The 18,577-nt window shown below is 34.8% G+C and overlaps 3 protein-coding genes across 11 annotated transcripts in view; 2 read left to right on the top strand and 1 right to left on the bottom strand.

Annotated features, from left to right (window-relative positions):
* Positions 1-6,732, top strand: part of LOC128248328 (zinc finger protein OZF-like) — a 14,273-nt gene extending 7,541 nt beyond the window's left edge. For 2 of the 4 annotated variants that reach the window (XM_052969304.1, XM_052969303.1), the window contains exons 2-3: positions 2,230-2,297; positions 2,650-6,732. In XM_052969304.1, coding sequence (XP_052825264.1) covers positions 3,415-4,560 — 1,146 coding nt within the window. In that variant the 5' untranslated portion in view covers positions 2,230-2,297; positions 2,650-3,414 and the 3' untranslated portion in view covers positions 4,561-6,732. The remainder of the gene's footprint in view (positions 1-2,229; positions 2,298-2,649) is intronic. The other 2 variants (XM_052969301.1, XM_052969302.1) reach the window with 1 other exon arrangement.
* Positions 6,733-9,579: 2,847 nt separating this feature from the next.
* The window catches only part of LOC106881366 (zinc finger protein 883-like), a 102,497-nt gene continuing 93,499 nt past the window's right edge, over positions 9,580-18,577 (bottom strand). For 3 of the 6 annotated variants that reach the window (XM_052969298.1, XM_052969296.1, XM_052969297.1), the window contains one exon: positions 9,580-12,763. In XM_052969298.1, the coding sequence (XP_052825258.1) occupies positions 10,612-11,958 (1,347 nt within the window). In that variant the 5' untranslated portion in view covers positions 11,959-12,763 and the 3' untranslated portion in view covers positions 9,580-10,611. Of the gene's footprint in view, positions 12,764-14,690; positions 14,984-15,288; positions 15,868-18,577 lie in introns of those variants that run through there. The other 3 variants (XM_052969300.1, XM_052969299.1, XM_014931722.2) reach the window with 3 other exon arrangements.
* The window catches only part of LOC106881365 (zinc finger protein 239-like), a 5,898-nt gene continuing 4,484 nt past the window's right edge, over positions 17,164-18,577 (top strand). Inside the window, exon 1 of the mRNA XM_052969131.1 lies at positions 17,164-17,291. Coding sequence (XP_052825091.1) covers positions 17,164-17,291 — 128 coding nt within the window. The remainder of the gene's footprint in view (positions 17,292-18,577) is intronic.

The raw sequence follows: 18,577 nt of genomic DNA, 5'->3' as shown, positions 1-18,577 counted from the left end.
GTGAGAGAAAGTTGTGGTGAAAGAGTACAGCAGGGTTTGCCACCATTCCCCTGCCAGAGCCTTGTGGAACTTCAGGTGTTTTCGCTCAATAAACATTCACAATGCCCGGTCTGGGAATCGAAACCGCTATCCTACGACCGCAAATCCGCTGCCCTAACCACTGGGCCATTGCGCCTCCACACACACACACACACGTGTATGTATGGAATAATTACTGTGAAGCATTGTGTAGTATATATTGTACAAAGGATTGTGGGTAAGGCCAAAACAATGCAAAGTAAATGCAAGGTAAATCACAAAACAAATATATGAATATTGTATTCAATATTTCGGGGCAACTCAAAACCCATTTTTTAATGGTGTGAGCATGCATTACCATGCAACAATAACCCTTGCTTTTACAACAGCATTTGGTGCAATTTGCTGTTTTCACTTGTGACTATAAACTCCTTTTCCAAGTAATGTCCCAGTATAGCTCTTTTGTATCTCAAAAAAGAGCATCATTTTTTTTTGCAGAAAGTTGAGTCTTCAATTTCTTCTTTGCTGGCAATTCTTGCCTTTTAGATTCTGGCTCAAAGTGATGGACTCAGGCCTCATCTCCTGTGACTGTTCTCTCCCAAAAAGCTTCACCTTTCATTGTTGCATTGGTTTAGTAAGCATTGACAAATCTCTACTTGATTGCATTTAAGCACTTGGGTAAGCTCTCTTGGCACCCATCTTAAACAGACTTTACAAAAGCGAAGCTTGTCGTGGATGATTTCATATACAAAACCATGACTAATTTGCAGAGAACCTCATCGATGGTCACTTGCTGTTTGCCAGAACCATCTTTCAAACTTGTTGAATCTTCATTTTAGTGGTGGAGGTTGATGGGCATCCTGTTCCCTCTTTCTGCTTCATGCTTGTCCAGCCATTTAAAAACTTCTTGATCCTCTTATACACACTTTTACACAGTAGAATGTTCTCCCCATATTGTCCTGAAAGCCTGCAATGAATTTCAGTCCCTGACATACCTTCAGATCAAAGAAATTAGAACACTGATTTCTCTTCTTCCTTGGTGCACACTGCCAGTGGAGCAACCAGGTTTATTCTGTAATACAAGAAAGAAAACTGGAGTGATCAAGGTCAAACCTCAGTTATATAATCATAAGAGTACCACCTTTTAGATGCGAGCACTGAAGGCAGTGTAGCCAACCTAAAGAAAGTTTTGGTGAAAGTGCAGATAATTTTTGACTTCCCCTAGTAAACCACTGCATATTATTATTTTCTTTGCTGAAAGGAGTAGAGTCTTAAAACTTTCAATCTCTCTCATTATTTCAGTCACTGCACAAAGCCAATCTTCTGGATGTCGGACCATCAGATTATTTATTTGTAATCACCAAGTCTTTCACATATCACATAAGATTACTTACTAGGTCACATATGATTACCAGGTCTCTCATATTCTAAATCTGAGACAGCAATCGTCCTGGGTCTTTGTATCTGAACAGTAATGTGTTAGAGGGTTGGTAGATGAGTGCTTAAAATTTGTAATATTGAATTTTATTTTCATCTGTTCATCTGCATATGATATTGCATTTTTTCTCCTTTATGTTTGAGTAATGGTACAAATATATCTCATTAAGGCTCTTCACTCAGAATTATCAATTTTTTGAAGTGGTGAAGCGACAGAAGGAGTTACTTGCTTTGGACTGGTTATCCCCACTGTCTTTGCCTCTCGTGGTATCATAGATAAAGTTTTGTACTGCTCTCTCTGTCCTTAACGCTGATTAGTGGGAGATAGTTGGGAGTTCCTAGAGGTGGCAGAAGCAGAAATTAAGTGTTTTTCAGAGTGATGGTGAATCCAAAAGTTCTTTGGAAAATGAATCAACATTATGTTGTAGTGCTTTTGCTTAGTGAGCTGTCAAAGTAAATCATCAACAAAATGTTGCAGTGAAATGTAATTCACTAACATTATATTTCTTGTTAGAAGTCACTAGGATTAAATAACCAATTGAAAAATAAAATTAAGTTGTTCAGATAAATAATTGTTGTATGATACAAATAAGAAAATATTTTTTCCGAATGCAGACAAATTTTTCTGATTTGTAAAGGTAATTTACCCAGTATTTCTTGTTGTTCTAATGGCATTTCTGCATCCAGAAAAAATATCATCTTGTATACGATACACATTCCGACACTTATAAAACAAATGTTAGTTGTTTATACATACTCTTTTGCTTGTTTCAGTCATTTGACTGCGGCCATGCTGGAGCACCGCCTTTAGTCAAGCAAATCGACCCCAGGACTTATTCTTTGTAAGCCTAGTACTTATTCTATCGATCTCTTTTTGTAAATATTCTAGACATAATGTTAGTAAAAATATATTCTTGCTGTTTATGAGATGATATTGGTGTTTGTATATTGCAATAATTTGGAAAGATCTATCTGCATTTAGATTTTGAGAATTAGTTCTCCACCAATCAAATTGCATCATTGGGGGCTTCTTCGTTAGTAATTTCTATCAATCAAATAATTGCAAATTGAATTAGTGCAGCTTGTTTATGAGACTTAGTAGAACATACTTTTATGGAGTAATCTTGTATTTTATTTTATAATATTCAAGTTAATATCAAACACTCTTTTAATATACTGTTTTTTTTATTTTAGGATATCAAGTGGTATTATGAACATGAAGATTTCACTTAAGATACATCAACATAATTATTCTTAATTGAAGAAGAAACAGTGGTTTTTATGAAGATCTCGTATAAAGCTGTTCATTCAAATCCTGGATTAAATTCATCATCATCCTTTATATTTTAATGTCCATTTTATCAAACTGCCATAGGTTTGTTGGGATACAGCATATATCACTATTTATTTGGGAATTTCTTCAGTACTTTGTATCACAGTATTTGAGATTTGACCTCCATTTTTCAACACATCCTCTTAATGATTTTGTATATAAACCTTAAACTAATTTACCATAAATATACATTCGGTTTCTTGATGGGAATTTTCATATAGAATCTATGTGATAAGTGGAACTATTTTTTGTGTTTTTTTTTTAAACTTCCTGATTTTTCATTGCAAGACAGAATTCTATCCTAATTACATCTCTTGGAATAATTATCTCAGGAATGATTGTTCACTTATAAGCCATCTTGTTATTGGCTGTTGGCAGGAAAGAACGAAAATTATTTTGTTGTTGTTGTTGCTGCTGTGTGGTGAAAATGTGAAGATTTGAAGGAAAAATATTGCATAAAAAGCCATAAAATATTGGTTTTAGTGATCAGAGATTGAAGAAGACCTACGTAATGATACTGCTGATATCAATATAAAGTCATCCATAATTGGAAATAAATTAATTGAATGTAAACCAAAGGAGGATCAATTCTTCATAATTACAATATTTGTAATAAAAGATTCACAATGAGCAGTTTGATATCTCAACATAAACGTATTCCAACAGGAGAGAGTCGATATCCTTGTGATATCTGTGGTCAAACTTTCTCTCAGAAAAGAGTTTTAACAGCACATAAATTTAATCATATGCGAGAAAATGCGTCTCTCTGTGAAGTCTGTGGAAAAACTTTCTCTCGGAGGGGAAGCTTAACTCGACACAAACATATTCATACAGATGAAAAGACGTATCACTGTGATATCTGTGGTAAATCTTTCTCCCGAAAATGTCACTTATCTACACACAAATACATCCATGGAGGAGAAAAGCCATATCATTGTGATATTTGTGGTAAATCATTCTCTGAAAGAAATAATTTAACTAAACACGTACTTATTCATACTGGAGAGAAACCATATCAATGTGATATATGCTTCAGACGTTTCTCACAAAAAAGTAATTTAAATACACACAAGTATATTCATAAAGAAAAGAAGCCGTATCACTGTGATATATGTGGCAAATCATTCACTTGTGTCAGCCAAATAACCCATCACACACGTATTCATACTGGAGAGAAACCGTTTCAGTGTGATATCTGTGATAAAGCATTTCCTCAAAGAAGCGGCTTGACTAGACACAAACGTGTTCACACAGGTGAGAAGCCATTTCACTGTGATATATGTGATCGATCATTTTCTCAGAAAACTGCCTTAAATAGACACCAGCTTATTCATGCTGAAGAAGGACCATATCGCTGTGATATTTGTGGTAAATTCTTCCTTGACATGAACCAAATAACCAAACACAATTGTATTCATATAGAAGAGAAGCCATATCAGTGTGATATCTGTGACGAATCATTCTCTCATAGAAACATATTAGCAACACATATACGTATCCACACAGAAGAGACACCGTATCAGTGTGATGTATGTAGTGAATTATTTCCTGAAATAAGTCCTTTAATGAAACATGTACATACTCATACTGGAGAGAAACCATATCATTGTAGTGTATGTAATAAATCATTTTCTCAAAGATGTCATTCAAATACTCATCAGAATACAGGAGAGAAGTCATACAGTTGTGATGTCTGCAGCAAATCATTTTCTGAAAAAAAGCATTTAACGAGACACAAAAAAATTCATACAGAAGAGAAGCCAAATAACTGATTTGTGTGGTAAATTCATTGTTTTATAGTTACAGGTAACCAAACGCAAACATCTTCATTCTGGAGAAGAACCCAATCATTGAACCCAATTACTTTGGTAATGCTTCCTCTGAAACGGTATCTTTTAAATTCATATGGATTTATTGTCCCTAAATTGCTATTTATCTGTAAAGGTGAAGCAATGACTGGGCAGCTGACCTGAATGTCTGAAAGTTCAACAAAAGAAAAAGAGAGAAAGTAAAGGATTCCCTCTGAGGCTTACAAAAACTTTCCAGGAACTAATTTTCAACATTTTCACAAATGTCTTGGTGATCGGGAGGCAAAAGTTTAGTGAGAATTTTGATATCTCCAGAAAGAAATGAAAGGAAATCCAACAGATTTTGTATGCTTTTTACATGGTTATCATGGCTGTGCCATGATGTAATATCATTATCATATTTTTGGTAAATCATTGTCAAAAACAAATATCTTGATTACAGACAGTTGGTGGGTGGGAACTTATCCCTATGTAATCAGTGGCTAAATTGTCAGTCATTGACAGAAATATCTCCAACTGGTGAAAAGCTATATTTCTGCTATGTTTGTGGAGAAATTAACATTCTTGTAATGCAATCATTTGATTTATTCACCCTGAGTATATCCTAAAATATGAGCGATTCATGACAAAATAACTTCCCAACTGTAAAAAATACTGCTGGATTAGATGAAATACTCCCTACAATATTTTATAAAGCCACAAATATATCCAAACTGATGACAAAGTTTACAACTGTGATTTAAGTAACTTTTTTTCTGTGTTTTTTTTTTTTTTTTGGAGGGGAAAAGAGTTGCACCCATGACCTTTTACAAGAGCTAGACTAATGGGAGAAATGAAGAACCCATGAATTTTGTGTTACCATAGTGGGAAGCAGCATATCAAGATATATTCGTACCAGTAAAATGATGTGAATGCTTATAACAGAGTGGACTCTGTACCAAAGGCTTCTAAAGGCCAACCTGGTGATGACCTAAGACCGGGCACAGTCCATCACACAGTCTTCCATACAGTTCCAGTCTACACAGTTTCACTCTTGATGCTTGAGTCAGCCAAAGTTTCTTAAGAAAAGCTACTAGAGCAAGATGTAATGCAGTGAAATCAAACTGGGAGCCATGTAATTGTAAAGTGAACTTTAAAATTGACCAAATAGTTGTTGGCACTTCGTCGCTTACGACGTCGAGGGTTCCAGTTGATTCCGATAAATAGAACAACCTGCTCGTGATATTAACGTGCAAGTGGCTGAGCACTCCACAGACACGTGTACCCTTAACGTAGTTCTCGGGGATATTCAGCGTGACACAGTGTGACAAGGCTGACCCTTTGAATTACAGGCACAACAGAAACAGGAAGTAAGAGTGAGAGAAAGTTGTGGTGGAAGAGTACAGCAGGGTTCGCCACCATCCCCTGCTGGAGCCTCGTGGAGCTTTTAGGTGTTTTTACTCAAACACTCACAACACCCGGTCTGGGAATTGAAACCGCGATCCTATGACCGCGAGTCCGCTGCCCTAACCACTGGGCCATTGCGCCTCCACCTGACCAAATAATAATGTTGATACATCTAACAATAATTTGTTGTTAAACTCTTTTAATACCAACATCCTTGAGACCATCCTTGGTTCTTTGAAACAAACTTGCTGTTTTAAAGTGATCTAAATTTAAACCTTCCATCAAAATGCCATGTTAAAAACATCAGCTGAATAATTAGTTATTTTGCTAAATTCTTCATTATTTTTCAAAATTAATTTAAACAACTGAAATATGGTAATGAAAAAGTTAAACAACAAAGAATCTGTTGTTAAGTTTTGCAAGAATCACAAATAATTTTTAAAACAAAAAAATGAACTATTTTATGATACTATAACAGGACATTATGTGACTGAACTTCACTGTATGAATCTCATCAAAGAAATTTATCCCTTTGTATACACTTTTATTTATGACTTGATTTCTTTGGACCTTAATGGTTAAGCTGAATGTAAATTTGCATGTCTCAACATTTAGTTTAATGAAAATAAATAAATGGTATATGTAATCCATAGATCATTGTCAACCTGTGTTAATGTTCATTTTTCCATGCCATGCATTGGACAGATCTGTTATATATCGTATTATCATTGATCTTAGTCCTTTGTCATTTATGAGTCCCAGTGACATGATAAATAACCTTGCCATGCTTCAGGTCTTTATGAAGTTTTGAATAGTCATTATATGTCACACTTACACAACAAAAATTTGCTGTTTGAAACTGTATACTGTCAGTTAACTTTAGCATTTAAACTGGCCATATCTGGCCCAAATCTACTTGTTTTATGCTCAAACCAGTCAGATCCAACCTCTCACACTTACCCTACAATGTTATTCTAAAAATAAGCAATCACATTGTCATTATCTCAAGGCTATGAGATAATGCATGATTAATTCAAAACAATGTGAATAAATAAGCATTACACTCGACAATAATCTGAATGCTAAAGGATTAATCTAAAGTATATTGACTGTAGATTTTCTTTTACTTCCATTCTAAATACAAACACATAGACATACCACTATTTTATTATGAATAACAATTATCACTCCAGTTGAAGTCTTAATTCTTAAATTAATGTGATGTTTTCACTTTGCAGATCTATTTTAACTAGACTAAATTATTATGAGCACATGAAACTGAAAATAAGAACAATGGTATGTACATCTATTCATAACATTCATAAAGCAATCTTTTCTGTTGGATTTTGTCTTAAAGAACAACTTTGCATGTATCTACAAATGTTTTATTTGCTGATTTCTATAGGAAGGTGTAGGAGTTCTTAGCTAGCTCCAAACGTCCAACACTGCCTATTCCTAAGGAGGTCTAAATCAAGCCAAAACACTGGCATCATTTGAAGCATGTTGGTGTTTACACACAAAGCTTATAGGAATAATTTAGGTAAATCATTGTCTAAAACAAATACCTTAATTACAGACAGTTGGTGGGTGGGAACTTATCCCTATGAAATCAGTGGCTAAATTGTTGGTCATCGTGACAGAAATATCTCCAACAGGTGAAAGAGCTATATTTCTACAATGTTGTTTATAAGGGAAAAAAAAAACATTCTTGTAGTGCAATCATTTGATTTATTCACACTGAATATTGATTGGATATTTGGAGCTAGCCAAGTACTACTACACCTTCCTTCAGAAATCAGCAAGTAAAACATTTGTTGACACATGCAAAGTTTTTCTTTGAGACAAAATCCAATGGGATATTATTATAGGGTGAAGCCAATCACAAATGCTAATCTTGGTGGTAATAGCAAATATTTAATCTGTACACTTTGGAGACATGCTGCAGGCGGTGGGTATAAACAGTTCAAGAGTTGCAAATCATTACAAACCTGGATTTTGTTGTTCTAAAGTGATTGTTCATTCATTTCATCTATGCAGAACAACTAATCCATAACTTGTGCAGGAGGAGGTGAAAAGTGGCTGTGCATATATGATCAAAGAATTTGTAAATTGCTAATGATTAACATAGTTCATATGAAATAAATAAAAATGCATTGAGTTATGGATGAAAGGTACCTGCAGATGCTCAAGATAATATCAGGTTAGATCAAATAACATCATAAACAGAGTTTGTAACAATTGAATTATATTTCTTTTCTTCTAGAAATATCATAAAGGACAAAAGTGACAACTGCATGTCTTTAAGGTGTAAGCCATAGATGAAATCAAAAGCAGTCTCTCTCAAATCACAGTCTACCAGAGAAAAAAAGGTTATATTGGATAATGTAGTCCTGTAGACACCAAAAAGAAAGATGGGGTTGTAATATCTGGAACATCTTTGAACATAGGTCTGATCTGGTGCTAAACCACAACAATCCTTGTTCATCTAATATCTATCATACTAAAACAGCCAAGTTATAACTTCAAATTTACTACCAGCATACTGTACTCTTTAAACAAAACACTATTCTACATTCTGTTGTGTCTGGGGAGAGTCATTTTCTTATTGTGCCTTAAAATTTAACACTCACCGGTAAAATTTCCACTTATTTCTTAATTTTATTTTCCTCAAATTTTCGTTGCGTCTTGCAACCTTATCAATAGTCTTGACGGTGAGTGTGTTAAATTTTAAGGCACAATAAGAAAATGACTCTCCCCAGACACAACAGAATATGCTTCAACACATGAAATCACATAAAAAATCTTGCAAACCAAATCCAAAAACGAACTATTCTACATGTTTCTAGTTTACCCAGTTACTGGGAGCAGATATGGACATGATGGTAATAAATCTGCTTTGCAATCATGCATTTTTGGTTTTAATCCCACTGTGTGGTATCTTAGACAAGTGTCTCAGGTTGACTTAAACTATGTTCATGAAAATGATTAATGTTGGGTGAATGGAAACTGTATAGAAGTCTCTATATGTTTTTGGATGGCAGAGTTAGCCCATCATTTTGTTTAACACCACAAACCGGCTTTGAGTGTCTTTAGCTGAATCCACTCAGTTACAAGCATTTGGACTTCGTTTATTCTTCCATTTCCCCCCACAAGTATCCCATTCGTTACAAAAAAATTAAGAGCACTGCTTTTTCTCCTTTGATTAAACCATAAAGGGGACTTTGGCCAAGTAAACTGTGATACTGTGGCATCCTGTCTAAGTGGTAGATTTGCTTGTCGTTCATTTAACAGAACCAACACCAAAACTAAGTACTGGCTTCTAGTGAAAGTATCAAATATTACTATACGTTATTTTATGTTCAAACCTTTTAAAATTTTGTTCATCACTCTTTTACTGCATGATGCTTCAAAAGAACAAATGATAAAAGGCATAGAACCACTGTCGGTGAATAGGATAAATTTACACACAACTGCTGTCAGCAAAAATTCCATCCAGAACTGAAAATAACAGAGAAGTTTTCAGTTGGTCATTACAATATCTATAATAGCAGAAATTTCAGGCTGAAAAAATCTGTTATAGATAAAATAACACAAATAACTATTTTATACTTTTATTTGCATTTTCTTAAAAAAAAAAAAAAAACTGATTTCATTCTGATGCGTTTTATTTTTTTCATATAAAGACATTTTATCCAAATATCAGGTGTTAATTATCGTAGTACAATTATTATTATCATTATTTTTGTGTATGTGAGCACATTGTGATATCTTTTATCTTAATAAATCCCAGTACAAAAGTGAGGTTATGTCTACTAAATTATTGTTACATAGTAGTGACATGTTAATGGTATTATTAAAAACTGTATAGAAATAGTTTTCAAAACTATCTATGCACACCTAATACTGTATTACATGTGGTAATACCAGAGCACATATCCATACAACCTTTTACTATATATATTAATAATACCTATTTTTCGTTTGTGAAAACTTTTGATATTAAAACATCATCTAAACAAAGTAAAACACCTGGTACACCACCAAATAGTGTTAAAGACAGTACAACAGTGAATATAACTGTTTGGATTTAGAAATCAGGCTGGATATTAAATTTAATCTCAAGCAAAATTAATTGTAAATGTAATATTTAAGAATATTTTACTCTTTACTCTTTTACTTGTTTCAGTCATTTGACTGCGGCCATGTGGAACCACTCTGATTAATGTAAACAGTGTACATGAATGATGAAACCCTTAGAGTATTCGAAACTTAATCATGGTGGAATTTGTGCAATAAATACCAATGTAGTTTGTTTCCAATAACAATAACAATTATCTTGTATATTTAAGAACTTTAATTGACAGGTTATCTGAATATTTGGAAATATTCCTTTATGTTACTTTAAGTTCAGATCAATCTATCTTGCTTTTTACCCTTCTGAAAAGGTACAATACTATTGACAATGCAATTAACTGAAATCCATAAAGGCAGTACTCCAACATGGTCACATTCCTGAAATCAGTAAAGCAATCACATGCATGGACATATATGACAATGGTAGTGTGTCAGAGAGCTGTAAATATTTTCGTTCACAAATTCCAATCAGTGTTATATGGTGTGCCTCAATTATTATTTATCATTTCTGTGAATCCTTTTGTGACGATACAAAGAACTGTTGTAAGTAAATGTTTTACCACAATCACCACAGTGATATGGTTTCTCTCCTGTGTGTGTACGTTTGTGGTTAGATAAACTATAACTCATAGAAAATGTTTTACCACAGATTTCACAATGGTGTGGTTTCTCTCCTGTGTGAGTTCGTTTGTGGAAATATAAACCACTAGCAGCAAAGAATGATTTACCACAGATATTGCAGTGGTAAGGTTTTTCACCTGTGTGAAAACGTTTGTGAGTAGACAAAGAGCTACTCCTAGAAAATGTTTTATCACAGATATCACAATGGTATGGTTTCTCTCCTGTGTGAGTACGTTTGTGGCTACATAAATTACTGTTGACAGAGAATGATTTACCACAGACATCACAGCAGTATAGTTTCTCCTCTGTGTGAGTATGTTTGTGAGAAGATAAACTAATGCTGTCTGAAAATGTTTCATCAGAGCCATCACAGTGGTATGGTGTATCTTCTGTATGAGTCTGTTTATGACTATTTAAACCAGTACTGTAAGAGAACATTTTACCGCAGATATTACAGTGGTATGGTTTTACTTGTGAGTGACTATTTTTGTGACTGAACAAAACATATTTTCTAGAGAATGCCTTACCACATATATCACACTGGTATGGTTTTTCTCCTGTGTGAATACGTATATGGCGAGATAGATTAGCACTGATTGAGAATGTTTGGCCACAAATATTACACTGGTATGATGGATTATCCTCTGAATGAATACGTATGTGTCTGTATAAATGGCTACTTGTAGAGAACGTTTTATCACAGATTTCACACTGATATGGTCTTTCTCTCATGTGAATTCGTTTATGCCGAGATAAATCACTATTTCCGGTAAAACTTTTACCACAGACATCACAGCAGTATGGTTTCTCCCCTGTGTGTGTACGTTTGTGCCAAGATAAATCACTATTCCCAGTATACCTTTTCCCACAAATATCACATTGGTATGGTTTCTTCCCTGTGTGAATATACTTGTGTCTATGTAAACTGTTCTCTTGTGAAAACATTCGACCACAGATATCACAATGGTATGGCTTCTCTCCTGTATGAATAAGCTGGTGCCGATATAAAGAATTGTTTCTTGTAAAATTTCTGCCACACTCTTTACATTGGTAAGACTTTGATCCGGAGTGAGGAAATTTTTTTGGCTTTAAATTATTTTTTGTCGCAAAAATGTCTTTGGAGTGGGATTTATTCTCCATCTCTCCCTGTTTCTCATGAGAAAAATCAATATTTTCCGGCTGTGTTTTTCCAAGAAGCTGACTCTTTGATTCATCTTCCATTATGTTCTCTTTTACAAATCACAAAAATTATTTTACTTTTCTGATTTATGTTCTTTAGTCTGTTTTAGCCACCATCATGGTTAGGACATGTTGGAACAAATTTCCAAAGAATTATTCTAAACCTATACTTCCTGTAAAATAGTCCTATTTTTTTTCCTTTCCCTCTCCTCATTAAATTTGAAGTTTTCTCAACTGCAAACATTTGTAATCTAATTTCTTGTAGGATAGAATCCTTTTCCAGAACTAAATTTGGTAATTTTTAACCCTTTAGCATTCGGATTATTCTGTCAAATATGATGCTTATTTATTCACATTATTTTGAATTAATCCTACATTATCTCAGAGCTTTGAGATTTCAGTGATGTGATTGTTTATTTTCTAGAATGACATTGTAGAGTAGATGTGATAGGTTGGATCTGGCTAGTTTGAACATAAATCAGATAGAATATTTGGGTCAAATATAACCAATTTAAATGCTAAGTGGATAAAATCAAAATAAATCCTTAAACTATTTCCAGCCATTTAGTTAAATCCAGATCTGAAAGAACTAGTACACAGTCTAAGTGAAAATATTTAGTCAGCTTTTCAAGTTTAAGTTCTTGACAAAAATCATTCAGTTGACATATGTGAATATAGTATAAAATTGCTTTTATTGTAAATTGGAAGTCAGAGGAAATAATGCAGATTTTAACTGAAGTGAAGTAAACAATGTAACAGGTGTTCTACACATAACTGCAGTTTTCAAAATATAAATTTGATGACGTAACTTGGACGAGAAATGATAATCTCAATTACTTGTGAAAATCTGAAATAAAAGAAGATATACTATAAATGTCAACTCAAGTATTATTAGAGACAAAAGTATACTGAAAGTCAGATGTGTGTGTGTGTGTGTGTGTATATATACAGTGGTTGTCTACTCCTTATGCAGAGTCTGACCATCTCCTGTGCTTACACCTTAGATCCATCATGGCACCTGATATGGCTTTTTAAACCAAGGTATTGAAAAGACACCCACATAGATTGCATATCTGATTTGGACCACCAAGGGCTGCAGTTATGTTCTGACCTTTGTGGACCTTAAAATGTCCTTTGAGGCCTCCGTTAGATTTGTAGACCCAATGGCTCTTGTGTGGGGTTGTTGTAGGATTTTCGAGCGGGGTCGTTGCTGGTGCCCCTGGACTGGCTCTTGTGCGGGTGACACATGAGGTTTCTCGAGCGAGATGAGCGTGGCCGTTGCCAGTACCGCCTGACTGGCCTTCGTGCGGGTGACACGTAAAAGCACCCACTACACTCTCTGAGTGGTTGGCGTTAGGAAGGGCATCCAGCTGTAGAAACTCTGCCAAATCAGATTGGAGCCTGGTGTAGCCATCTGGCTTCACCAGTCCTCAGTCAAATCGTCCAACCCATGCTAGCATGGAAAGCGGACGTTAAACGACGACGACGAATGGCATACACAGCATTGAAAGATGTGTACAGATATAGAGGCAGAGTAGTTGGTGGAGGTTTATTGTTCATGGGTCTGCAAATGAGATTTGAGCTCAGCAAAAGAAAGGCATAGTCTGTCACAAACTGTGTACAGAAAAAGGTCACCGAGGTTCATCTTCTCAATTGCAACATTCGTCTTTAAATTTCTCTTGAGTCTTGCATATGTCATTCCTAGTCTCCTCAAAAGCTTTCACTTCACTCCACACCTTTGTTTGCCATCCAGTTCAATCCGGACTTCATCGGTAGTCCTTATGCCATCTTTAAACCTCTTTTATATCAATTGCATTTCCTCTCTGCAAGCTCACCATAAAACAGTTGTTTGGGTATGCGTTCATCTGCCATTCGGACAATATGGCCAGCCCATCTCATTTGATTTTTCAGAATCATTGATTTAACTGAAGTGATGCATGCAGAGGCAAAGACATTTTCATGGCAAAAAGCCTACTACCAAAATTAACTCTAGCTTTCATATCTTGATGCAAAGCCCTGATCATGTTTACAAATTTTTCTGGGCAACCTATTTTCCTTAGAATTATCCACAGAGCATTTTGATTAACAGCATCAAATACCTTGCTTAAATCAACAAAGCAATGGTATAGGGCAAAATTCTGTTCAATGTACTTTTCCTGAAATTGTCTGATATTAAAAATACAATCAACTGTGCCCCTGGAGAAACGAAAACCACATTGAGACTCGGACATTATATTTGGAACTATGAAGGTATTTAAACATTCTAACAGAATGTGGGCAACTACCTTTCCAACTACAGACAAAAGCAAAATCCCATGAAAATTACCACAGATCCTTTGGCCCCACTTTATACAAGAAGACAAAAATGGCATCAATCCAGTCTTAAGGCACTTTCTCAGTTCTCGAACAGTGACAAATTAATATATTTAAGAGTTCAAACATTTTGTCATCCCTAGACCTCTGCACAGATTCCATCAGATCCTGAAGACTTATTGTTATTCAGCTTATTCACAGCTAAATAAATGTCATTTAGAGTCAGTTCAAATGCCATCTCTTCTATAACTGGAAGGTGTCATGTAACTATATTTTAATCAGCATTCTTTGAAATGAATTTCTATTAAACTATTATTTGGACTGAATAAACATGTCTTAAACAATAATTCGAGTGTGTAAACAATACTTTCTGTTAATGTTTCCTTGTTTCTGTTAATCTTTCCTAGTTTATTTAAATAAAACATATTCATGATAAATCTAATAGTTTTGATTATACCCACCTGATTTTTCTAGAGACCATAATAGTAAATGAATACTGCAAAATCAAACCAATGCTTTTGTAAGACTTCATCTATTATTCATTAACATGATGGTTTCATTTAAAATTTTCAGGAGTTTGCATTCATTTTATCTCATTGAAGAATGAAAATATTCAATAAAATGAATTCTACTATCTACTTGATTCTTCAAGTCGGCAAAACTGTTTTTTCTTATACTGAAGCTAGTATATCTTTATATCCAAACTTCAGTAACTGTAGGAAATTTCATCAACAGTTCCACCGTATTCACCTTCCTTCAAGAAAAAAAAAAAAAAAAAAAAAAAAATGCCAATTCACACAATGTGAGAGCAAGGATAATAAGCCATGCACTCTTGACTAACCACTATATAAAAATTCGAGTTCAGAATCGTAATCCATTGTCTACAAGCGATATCAAGGTAAATTCTTCTCCGATTGGGAACGGAGGTAAAATGCTAAAGATAATCATTTTACAACAAGCATAATAACGATTTAAGTGATATATAAACTTTTTGTTTCTTTCTAATTTCTATCATTAAATTTTACTGTCGGTTGAATCGTACTTTAAAAAAGAGCTTACTTTTCTTTGATCATAAACTTGGTCAATCAAAGTTAATAACAGCAAAACAAAACTAAAACTCGGTCGCACCAAAAGACTTCCAAAACCAAGACTTGGGTGGTTACAGCACTGTGCCAGAAAATAAATTCTTCTGCAACTACCAAACAAATTAATATTGAGACAGATCTTAATGTAGCTTCTTGTTTTCGTACTAATAATTGATACTTACATATCAATACAGTCCGAATATGACAAAGGAAGGATACTTTCGCAACAACTTGTATGTATTTCAAACGATGAAGACATCAATCTCATTATCAAAGAACTTTACATAAGACTAACGCCTTACTGAGAAAATATTACGAAACTTATCCTCTTTTTTCCTGACAATATATGTAACTTTTGAGTCGGTTGATGGCTCGCAAGTTGCGAGAAACTATGTGTAGCGGCAGCGTTAATTTGCATCCATCGGATATATAGATACATAAACAGCCGGTGCTGGAGTGAATTGACAATACTTTATCAAGGGAACTAATTCTCGACTTCGGACAGAATTTGTGGATGTATGCATAAAGAATAAATAGAAGCAATCTAAGCTAACCAGATCTTCACTCGATGTGATATGTAACTCTCCTTATATTTTTAAAGATATTTTCCCTTTATGACTTATTTCCCGTTATGAAATACAATATTTTAGCTACATGGACTTGGGTTCAGGTATGATGGAAAGGATAGACACCACAGGTTGTTACTTGGCCTCTGATCAGCCCTGATCGAAGGTATTCCAGATGTGACCATCTCGTCCGTCGACTGATCTTTAATGTGAAATATTATTTCTCGGGAGTCTCACAGATAACAGAAGATTCTATGTTTAACTTAAGGTCAATTAACGCGTCAATTGTGTTTATAAATAAAATACTTATTTCTCGGTTGCTAGTTTCAATCAATGGTAAAATCACCACACAAAGATACAACTTAGCGTTATATTCTGAGAGAATCTGGGTATAATTAGCAAAAGTTTTCTAATTTGCAGCGTTGGACTACAAATACTGTTTGTTCATGTCTTCAGAGAGGGAAACGACGTCGTAAAAGCGAGATACAGAGAGCGCGATTTCTTTTGAAGGGTTTAGGGTTAGGGTTTTAGGGTCAGGGTTAGGATTACAGTTAGGGTTTTAGGGTTACGGTTTGGGTTAGGGAATTCGTCCCTAACCCTAACCCTGCCCCTAATACGGAAAAGGCCGATATTTGGTGCTGGTATCGAAAGATCGCCCCCTTTTCCTTTCTGGGGGATAACTATGTCAAAACTTAGTCAATGAGCGCAACTTTAATGTGTCTTCTTTCTTATAGTGAAACTTGCCATGAAAAAAAGGAGTTAACGTTCATCAGACGACAACAAAGAGCGAAAATATCTAATAAAGAAAGCGTGAACGAACAGAAATATACAATAATAGCTTCTGATTGAGACACAAGAACTGTAATAGTGCGGAGAAAGAGAGAGAGAGTAGTCGATAACATTGATCCAAGTTCTTGACTGGTACTTTATTGAATCGACTCCGAAAGGATGAAAGGCAAAGTTGACTTCGGCAGGGTTAAAACTCAGAAAGGTAAGGAGCCGGGAAGAAATACAGCAAAATCATCATGTCCAACACTCAAGTGATTCTGCTAATGCATCGAAGTGTGCATATAATGGTCTTACAAAACGAAAACATTAAAATAAAAAGAAGCACATGTTCTATGTGACGGGTTTTAAGTCCGACAGTTACTTCCCTCGATCATTTATTATTAATTTCTTTGCCATTAACGAGATTTTTTTCTATGCAATTATATAATCCAAAGATGCCCTGTTTTTAATCAAGAGATGTGGGAGTAAAATATATAGACAGCTCACAGAAATCAATGTTTCTCTATGATTTTGCGGTTGAAAACAAATTGAAGAGTTTACTTGATAGTGAATCTCTCCCTATTGTCTGTCGAGTTCAAGTTTCACTATCTGAAGTGATTTCACATTTAGACTTCAATGTTTGGTAAGTATAATTAATATTGTAATGTAGAGTTTTCATTAAATTTTTTTTACATAGAACTATTTATTTGATATATTGAATATCACAAAAGGGAACTGTAAGTGAAATGAATAGGAAATATTGTACGAAATTATAGTGTTGCTTGGCGATTATGAGTTAAAATGTTGTGCAGCCCCAGGTCAGCTCTGATACCACAAGCCTTTTAACATGGGCGTAGGCAACCTTTTTCAGTTAGCGGGCCGTAGGCTTGTCATTCAGAAAGTCCTGCAGATTGCCAGTGATTGCTTTAGCACATATGTAGTTACCAACAGAGCTATCGTTCCATTTATACCGGTCCTTTGCCGAGCAGATCACTTATGTTACACACGCCATTATGCTGTGGTTAAATGTATAGTTTATGATGTGACAGTCGGGTGTGTCTATTATTTAAGCTCCAGGTCAATACTGGTCAACGAAACCTATGTTATAAGACATTTCAGACATAGCTATAGCGTCCTTTTCGTGATATGTAGGACTGTACTTCACTTGTCATATTCCTTTTTGGGGAACGTCTCCGTACCAATTCTTATTTATTCCCAAGAAGGTCCTGATTAAACAGGCATTTGGAAAAAAAAAGTGCGGGTGGATTTTGGGGTGGGGGTACAAAAGGAAGTCTTGCCACGAAACCAATTTCACAATTAATTTATTGTTAATTAGCAGAGATCAGCTTGGTAAAATGAAGAGCGGTCTTTGGTTTTTAGGTACATACATCTGTGGGACTGATAGTGAAAAAGAAACAATCCAGGGGAAATACACTAATAGACATAGGTATCCCGAATAAGCGCACTGAATTTGTAAATGCTTGAAAGTCATTAATAATCTGTTTGGTAACCCATTAGTATTTTATTTATTAAAAGATTTGCTTTTTTTATAGCGATATTTTTGTTTGAACTTTAATGACCACGTTGTAAAAGTAACTTCGAAAGGATGTAATAATCATATTGCTACAGTTCTATAAACACGTTACAAGCTGGTTGTGTCATAAACAATCTTAATCGGAAGGATTGCCAGAAAAATAAACCAACCTGTAAACAATGGTAATATCAGTCCTGCAGATATATGTATCTAAAACCAAAGATCGCCAAATAAAGTTTGTCAGGCAGTAAAATGGAATCACTGACCGAGAGTGACATGAAGCATGATAGTCTGCATTCTTCAGTTTTCTCCTTGATATATGTTGATGCCTGTGTACTTAAATTACAATAAAACAGTGTTTATGAATATAGATTAAATCAACGTGGATAAATCCC

Source organism: Octopus bimaculoides, chromosome 7 (genome assembly GCF_001194135.2).
Source record: "Octopus bimaculoides isolate UCB-OBI-ISO-001 chromosome 7, ASM119413v2, whole genome shotgun sequence".
NCBI lineage: Eukaryota > Metazoa > Mollusca > Cephalopoda > Octopoda > Octopodidae > Octopus > Octopus bimaculoides.
This window is presented reverse-complemented; position numbering and strand designations above follow the sequence as displayed.